At 34.2% G+C, this 9,053-nt stretch overlaps 1 protein-coding gene across 3 annotated transcripts; it reads right to left on the minus strand.

The window, feature by feature from the left end:
* Nucleotides 1-5,519: 5,519 nt before the first annotated feature.
* Nucleotides 5,520-9,053, minus strand: LOC147493039 (uncharacterized). 3 transcript variants are annotated; one of them, XR_015198190.1, is made up of 4 exons: nt 8,967-9,053; nt 8,095-8,827; nt 7,413-7,975; nt 5,520-5,943 (listed from the first exon to the last, which is right to left on the minus strand). XR_015198190.1 is itself a non-coding variant. In XM_086565204.1 (3 exons), exon 2 carries the CDS (start codon nt 8,823-8,825, stop codon nt 8,133-8,135), a length of 693 nt encoding a protein of 230 aa, XP_086421330.1. In that variant the 5' UTR covers nt 8,826-8,827; nt 8,967-9,053; the 3' UTR covers nt 7,257-7,975; nt 8,095-8,132. The 3 variants fall into 3 exon arrangements, 2 of the variants coding, with proteins under 2 accessions (XP_086421330.1, XP_086421329.1); XM_086565204.1 differs by lacking the exon at nt 5,520-5,943 and having other exon boundaries at nt 7,257-7,975; XM_086565203.1 differs by lacking the exons at nt 5,520-5,943; nt 7,413-7,975 and having other exon boundaries at nt 7,994-8,827.

A 9,053-nucleotide genomic window follows, 5' to 3' on the forward strand; every position in this document is an offset into this window, starting at 1 on the left:
AGCGTAGGCTTTACTTCTCCTGAAGCACACTCTTGGATCCGCTTGCTTCAATTCTTTTTGGCTTCACAGTAGTCCATTGATTTTGATCCTGAGAAGGCGCTACATACCTTGATGAGCTCTTTTGCAAAACAAGTGTTGGGGATATTGAATCCGTAAAGAACTCAGTCTCATTCTCTGAGAGATCATCATCTTCATCCTCATTTTCAGCAACTAGCCCTTCATACATGTTTCGTTCTCTACTACATATATGGCAGTTAGTTAATCGGAATAACTCTAGGCTGACTTTGGATTGGTATAACCATATTACTCTTATCTCTCTGGTTACTTGAAGTTTCTCTTTGCGAAAAAGTGTTCACATGAGGAATATCCATAGTTTCACAAATCATATTTATTTACTATAGGAGTTGTTATCTCAGTAGGCACAAAAAGTACTAGCTAAAGTCCAATGGAAGGATCGGTTCCAGTCTCATGTACACCAGTATTGAGCTCTTCAACCTCTGTCCCATTCTCCTGAGCACCACTACTCTGGCTATTTGGTTCATGCTGGGCAGTTGTACCAGTGGGCTGCTCCCTAATCTTTTTGCTTGTATCATTTCTTATGCAACTTGTTCCTGCACCTTCAGAGAGGGCACTAGGACGACTCCTAACTCTCCATATTCTTCTATTCATATCTTCTCCACTTCCATTGCCAGCATACGTTACATTCCTCATAACATTCTCATAGCTTACATTGGCATTAGGAGTCATTCTTTCATTCTGCCTTCCTGCTTCCTGTGAACTGGTTACATTATTGTTAGCATCCAATCCAGTAGATTGTACAGTATTGAGTCTACTCATTCTTCCACTTCTGTTAGTGGTATTCAGCTTCCTTGAATTTGCATCACCCAAACATTTTTTAGTTTCATGCCCAAACTTTTGACACTTCTCACATCTTTTTGGGATCCAAGGGTACTCAAACGAGATAATTCGATCATCTCCTGGTGCTAGTTCAACTGTAAATGAATCTGGAAGCTCAACAGAAACATTTACCTCAATACATAGTTGAGCATAATCAATTTGCTTCTTTTGCTTTGTAGCTTCATCCTGACTGAAAGGAATGCCCACCTTGCTAGCTACGAACCCCAAACCATTATCAGTCCACAGCTCCTTAGGGACGTTGTGACATTTAGCCCACACAGGGATTGTTGTTACCATTGCTCGATGTTTTTCAACACCTCGAGTCCATGGACTTATGATAAAGTAACGACCACCAATAAAGATTGGACCTTCCTCTAAAACTGCTTGACGAGCTTCATTGCTAGAGAATTTGAAGTAGAACAGATCTTTATCCGCAATAATCTCAAATGACCCTTTATCTTTCCATCGCTGTTGAAGGACGTTTTTCGCATATGGGAATGAGAGGCGCTGCTCTATAAAGAATCTCACCACGTAGTCACTCCATTTATTACATCCTTGCATACTCAAATCTATCGGTACCTGAGTAACACCATTTACTTCTTGTAAAGTGAAGATATCTATTATTTATATACTAAAGCAGAGACCTCTAATGGAGGATTTTCTCTCTCCTATGTAGCACTCTAATATGAGAGTTAGTTTTTTTTTTCTCTCCTATGTGACACTCTAATATGAAAGATAGTATTTTCTAATAGCCTACAATCCCACATACATAGAACCTCTTTGAAGAGTTTGAGTGTATTTATAATTCTTATATATTGGAGAGTTTGAGTGTATTTCCAATTCTTATATATCTGATCAAATAAAAAAAATTACTAAAAAATAGGTGATTTGTAAAAGGTAATTTCCTATTACGAATCAAACACTTTTAGTGTTCTAATTATTATATATTTGATCAAATAAAAAAAATTGCTAAAAAATAGGTGATTTGTAGAAACTAATTCCCTATTACAAATTATACAATTTTAGTGTTTATGATAAAGCACCGACTTATTTCGAATATATCCTTAACACGGCCTCAAAACATAGTTAAAAACAATTATACAAAAAATAACATCACAAAATATAAAATAGAAAATGAAAAAATAAAATAATAACGGCAAAGCAATAATGACAAATATTTTAAAAAATATATAATACTAAATGAAACTAACGTCAAATAATCGGAAACTAGATGCAAATGCAACTTAATTTATCAAATAATAAACGGGAAATTGGAAATTGGAAACTGGATGCAAATGCATCAAACTAATCTCACATGATAATTAATGGGAAATCAGAAACTGGATACAAATGCATTGAACTGACCTCAAAGAACAATTATTAACAGAAAATTGAAAATTGGATGCAAATATATTGAACTAATCGAAAAGAATAATTAACGAGAAATCAGAAAGTGGATGCAACTGCATTGAACTGATCTCAAAAAATAAATAATGGGAATTGGAAATTAGATCCAACTGCATTGAACTAACCTTAAAATATAAATAACGGAAAATCAGAAACTGAATGCAAATGCATTGAATTAACCTCAAAACATAGTTGGGTTATATGTTGTAGGAATGTCTCGATTAGTATAGTTTTGCATTTAAAATGGTGTTTATCTTATCTCTTTCCGTATGATTGGGAACTCTTTGTTATTCAAGTAGCTTCAATATATATGAACTTCACCTTATTAGGCAATCTCACAAAATTTCAATCAAACTTCTATTATTAAACAACAAAATAAAGTTGAAGGGTTTTATCAAAGGCGAGTTTTTTTTTTTTTAATGGAGAGTGAGATTTTCACGTTATAAGAAATTTGGTTGAGTGATCAATATAATATTAATATATAATAATTCTGCATATTTGCAAATATCAGAATAATTAATATAATAACACCCGTTTGCAGGGGCGGACCTAGGAGAGGGCTAACAGGGGCTATAGCCCCCCCTAGCTAACTTCCCCACCAAAAAAAAAATTACTATATTTATAGTCCTATACTATGAAAATGGCAGGTTTCTATCCATATTAATATGTGGGCAGCACATGTACAAACCCAATAAAACATCCTTGATATACTCATATAGGCCCACTCTATATATATACCTACTTTCATCTAGGCCCACACCCTTCATAAAAAAATTTCTATAGTTCAACTTCATAACCCCTGAGTAAAATCCTGGTTCCGCCCCTGCCCATTCATAGATAATCTTTGAAGATTATACATAGTGAGTCATGCATAATTTAAAGAATAATTAATGGGAAATCGGGAACTGGATAATCTTCGATGATCCTACATAGTAAATCAAACATAATTTACTTTTTATGTCATGTTTGCAAAGACACTGTAAATGGATCAGTAGAAGTTGGTATTACACACCACATTGGATAATTAAAAGAAAATCGGAAACTGAATTCAAATACATGACTGAGCTCAAAAAGTAATTAACGGGAAATCGGAAGCTTTATGCAAATGCAATAAACTAAACACAAAAAGTAATTAACTAGAAATCGGAAACTGGGTGCAATTGCATTAAACTAACGTCAGATAATAACTAATAGGAAATTAGAAATTGGATGCAAATTCTTGAAAAATATTTAATGGAAAATCGGAAACGGTATGCAAATACATCAAACAAACCTCAGATAATAATTAATGGGAAACCAGAAACTGGATGCAAATGCATTGAACTAAACTCAAAAAATAATTAACAGAAAATCAAAACCCGAATGCAACTGCATTGAACTAACCTCATAGAATAATTGGTGGGAAATCAGAAACCGGATATAATTGAATAAAAAAACATAAATAATCATAAACTAGATGCAGATGTATTGAACTAACCTTAAAGAGTTATTAACGGGAAATCGGAAACTGGATCCAAATACAATGAACTAATATCAAAGACTAATTAACGAAACATTGAAAAATGAATGAAACTGCACTGAACTAACCTAAATGAATAATTAACGAGAAATTATAAATTTGATGTAACTGCATTGAACTAACCTCAAAAAATAATTAACAGAAAATCAGGAACTTGATGCAAATGCATTAAACTAACCTCAAAGAACAATTAACATAAAATCGGAAATTGGATGCAACTGTATTAAACTAATCTCAAAGAATAATTAACGGAAAACCAAAAACTGGATGCAACTGCATTAAACTAAAATCAGAGATTAACTAACGGTAAATCAGAAATTGGATGCAAAATCATTGAAATAACCTAAAAAACTAGTTAACTGGAAATCAGAAGTCGGATGTAACTGTATCGCACTGACCTCAAAGCATAAATGTCCGTTTTTTTAGCCTTCTCACATGAGTAATTACGAGTAATTAGGAACCCAAAAATGAAAGTGAGTTTATAAAAACAGACTCTTACATGCATGTATGCAAACTGTATAGAAATTGTAAACTATAAAACTAACCTAGAAAAACAATTAACGAGAAATCAGAAACTGGACGCAGATGTATTAAACTAACTTCAAAGAGTAATTAACGGGAGATTGGAACCTGGATGCAAATGAAATAAACTAATCTCAAATACTAATTAACTAAACATCGAAAACTAGATGCAACTGTACTGAATTAACCTTAATGAATAACTATTTGGAAATCATAAAGTGGATGCAATTGCACTGAACTACCATCAAATAATAATTAACGGGAAATTGAAAACTTGATGCAACTACATTAAACTAACCTCAAAGAATAATTAATGAGAATTTGGAAACTTGATGCAACGTATTACATTAAACTAACCTCAAAGAATAATTAATAGAAAATCAAAAACTTGATGCAAATGCATTGAACTAATAACCCTAAAACATATTTGTATTATATGTAGGGAAAATAAATGTCTCAACAAATATAGTTTTGCATTTTAAGTAGTGTTTATCATAATTCTTTTATTATGATTGGAAATGCCTTGCTATTCAAGTAACTTTAATATTATATTCGCCACATTGGACATTCTCACAAAACTTCAATCAAACTTCTATTGTTAAACCTAACAATAAAAAAAGTCAATGAGTTTTATAGTTATCAAGGTTTGATACTTCTTTTTTGTAGAGAGTGGTGCAAAAAATTTAAATGAATAATTAATATAATTTTCATATCTCATAGCTATGTATAGTTGCTAATATTTTTTAGAATAATTTAATATAATGACACCCGTTCGTAAGACACGTTTATGTGATAAATCTTTTCAAGTGGGAGTAGTGTATTCTTTGACGATATGAAAACAATCAATCTGTTTTAGTGATTTGTACACATTAATACGTAAGCTGAGCGGTGATGATTTACCGCTAAATCACCATAAATCTAATAAAACTATTATATAAGCTAGATCGAGTTTAAGATAATTCTATTTGAAAATTACAGATTAATATCATAAACCACAAAGTGAAGAGGTTATCTCAATTTGATCCCTTAGTTTCCAAGTACTTAAGCACTATAATCGCTGCTTATTAACGTATTTCAGTTTATTTTCAATAAAAATATATTCTGATTCGAAAATTTGTGTAAGACATTTTGTAAAGCATTTTCAACACACAAAATATTTAATAGATCCCAGGCGGAGTCCAAAATCTAGTTAATATTACTAAACCAAAGCTCGCGTTTACAAACTGGCCTTTTATAGGCATCCCTAAAACAACCATAATAGAAGACTTGATGAAAAGACTAAACAGTCTTTTGCGTAAAGACCTAGACCTAGACCTGATGTTTAGTAAGACTAATCCTGCATTCCTGCATAGGTCGTTGTGCTTCCAGTTCGTTATGCATCCAGGTCTTCTTCATTTAGTTCGTTGCTAAACAAGGCACCCAGTTCATTACGCTATCCTGCATCAACATCCATCTCTTTTTTTCATCATTTGAAATCTAGTTAAAAGAGAAATTTGCCTGAAACTATTGCTTGATATTATAGTTCTAGCATCTGCTTTACTCCGTCAATTCGGGGACAGGTGCTGGCTGCTGCTCTGAATATCTCATATGGTGGTAACCTGTAAATGTCAAAATGCGTCACCACAACATCAAATATTCAAGTGGAACAACGTCATATTCTTGTACGCTGTTAGAAACTTTACACAATAACATTACTACTTTTAAACTACAGCTGGATTAACAAGGAAGGGAAAACAACAAAGAATATAGCTGGATAACTGTGTAAATAGCTATATATGAAGTCCCAGAAAATTTTGTAAGGGTTTGGGGATCTGGAAAGTAACCAGTAAGGTTACAATGGTTGTTTCGGCAGGGGTTCCTGAACCTATTAAGACTGAAACCTATAAAAAAAATGTAGAAATGTTCAGATCAAAATATTTAGGTCCTAGTTTATCAAAATTTCTTATCCACTTGGAATTAGCAAGAAAATACGTTTCTTTTTTTCTTTGCGCCTGAAAGTTGTTTCTATCTCATGAATCACCTAAATATCCACATTCACAAAGTCAGCAGCAGCTGGTCAAGGCAGCTCTGCTGCGACCTTCTACTGTCAGCCTAACCAGCCTACTGAGAAAGGTCAAGGGATTTGTTTATTGGCTTCCGAGGCACCTGCAGTCAAAAATAGTAATCTAAATCCTCCACCATTACTCCACATTTCAGAATATTGGTCTCAACCAAAAGATTAACTGAATTATGTGGCATAACAATCAATAGGATAAGCTTGGTAAGCATAACCACCAAAATAGATCATGTTGTATCCCCTTGTTGCTACCTTGATTCCTACTTCCGTCGGTAGAAACCACAGCCTCCTCAATCACTACCTACACAATTGCTTTCTCTTTCTCTCCCGCTGCTCCATTAATTCTCAACATACATCACTGCCAAGCAGGAAAGTAGGTTTCTGATGGTTTAGGAAAAAAGAGAATTTTCTGGGATCAAGAAATCGTTTGTGTTGGGCATTCATTGGTATAGAAGAACAAAGAAAATGGAGCTGTGACAAGCAAGTATCCCGCTTATCGGGTGCGAATAGCCTAAGGTTTTTATCTCTTTTAATTGTATACACTCGTACAATTATACTATTTGGAATTTTATTGTACTATGATTCAACTACTATAATGATATCAGATGACTATCCAAACATACAGTAAAAAAGGTGTTCAGAAAGTAAATTTAATTTTCTGTAATGAAAGTGCTTGATAAGTTGAATACCTAGCTGGTTATAACGGCCTAAAAACATTCAAGAAGCATGACCAAGTCATCTCTTGTCCGTGACAAGTAAACTGAACCGATTAAACCATCTTTCTATCCCTAGCTAAGTGATTAAGCAAAATGATCATTTTTAAAAGCCAAAGTTATCTTTATAAAAAAAAACAAAAAAAGCCAAAGTTATAATAATCTTCATGGTTATTCGTCGAAGAAAGACATTTAATAGCATCTAATAAAATTGACAACCTCAAGTACAGATCAGTTCTAGATATTGAGCATGAGATCATCGTTCAGATGTTGACTGCAAAATTGGTAAGACACATACTATGTATCATTGTGATGCTGATGCTCTTAGACAGGGCATCAGTAACGGCATGTTTTCCGTCAGCCTTATCTCCTTCACAAGTAAATGAACTGACTGGAGGCTCTCAAGCTGGATCAGCTAATACAGGAGAGGAAGAAGACTATGCCACAGTGGACCCTTCACCAATACTTTATCCTGGCAGTGGTGCACCTGTTCCGCATGAAAACATTTTGTGTTCCTCTGGTCCTCAGCAACCACCTGAAGTTGTTGTTGTCTGTTCTTGATCCACTCAAAGAACACATCAATGTGCTCCTCAATCTTGCTCCTTATATGCATTTTACTGAATGTTACGATGATCAAAATTTTCGAAGTATCAAGCTTCAAAACAGGAGCCCATCTGCTAGCATGCTTAACAAATGCTTGCAATTTTTGTTCCTTCTTCAGCCGAATATCCATGTATCTTTCAGTTAGGTTTTGTACGTGTGTAGCAGTCAAATCGGAGGTAATAAACTGTAGCCGCATATCCATGTATCCATGTATGCTTAACACTTCCATTTGCATGCTAGGTAATAGACTAATAATCACTGGAAAAAAAATAAAAATAAAACAAAAACAATCGCTGTAAACATTGTACGAGATGAAAGAGTTGAACATCACAATAATGTTGAAATGACCAATATAAGAAAAATCTAACAAACCCTACATTTTCGCCTATACATCCACAGGACTTTTGACACAAAATTATGAACCAGATAATGGTTGCAACGACAAATCGGTAAGGCCAGCAATAAGACTGTCAATTGTCCCTATGTCCCAATCACTGCCTGAATTTTCAAGAGCCAATGGTTGTGTTGCAAGGTAACTCTCCGTAAGGGACTCCTCCAACTGCTTCACAAGCTCATCTTCCTCAGGCACGGGTGTGTTCAGATCCCAAACCTTGAAGATATCATCAATTGGAAATTCTGTCTCATTTGTAAGACTAACTTCAGCTTTTATATCTTTTTTCAAAAGAGAAGCCTTTGACTTGTTCTTCAAGTAACTCTGAAGCTGTTCAGTTTCTTCTTCTTCTTCTTCCGATACCATGTTTAAATCAATTTCTTCCAAGACTCGTTCACCCTTGGTTCCACTAGGAGGATTTTGTGGCATTTCTGCGTCCTCACTCATCAGAACGTCTGTAACCGTTCCACTTGGAATTCCATCATTCTCGGCTACTGCAGTATCATAAGTTTGAGGATTTTCAGGAGTGAGCACGACGTCTAGTAAGACATCTTTCATAGCATTCCAACTACTGTCTGACAATTCTGGATCTTTAACTAGGCAAGAATCCACCCAAGCAGCATCCTCTGGTGAGAGTTCAACATCACTCTTGGTGAAGTTTATGGAAACAATAGAAGAAAGAAGATCTCTCCACACTTGATCATCTTCTACTGACATGACTAAAAAACAATAACGTCCATGGTTATAAAGATAGTTGGTAAAATAATGATACCGAGATTGTATTGTGATTACTAAATTAAAGAAAGCAAATAATATAATATAATAGTCAAAATGTAACATGAGAAAATAGAGACTTACTGATTCTTGAATTAAGAAAATTTAAAACCCTAATAATTTCAACCGATGGACTTAAAAAAAAAAAAAATGTTACTCCGTTGTCGGAAA

The sequence above is a fragment of the Coptis chinensis genome, chromosome 6, assembly GCF_015680905.1.
Source record: "Coptis chinensis isolate HL-2020 chromosome 6, ASM1568090v1, whole genome shotgun sequence".
In the NCBI taxonomy this organism is placed as follows: domain Eukaryota; kingdom Viridiplantae; phylum Streptophyta; class Magnoliopsida; order Ranunculales; family Ranunculaceae; genus Coptis; species Coptis chinensis.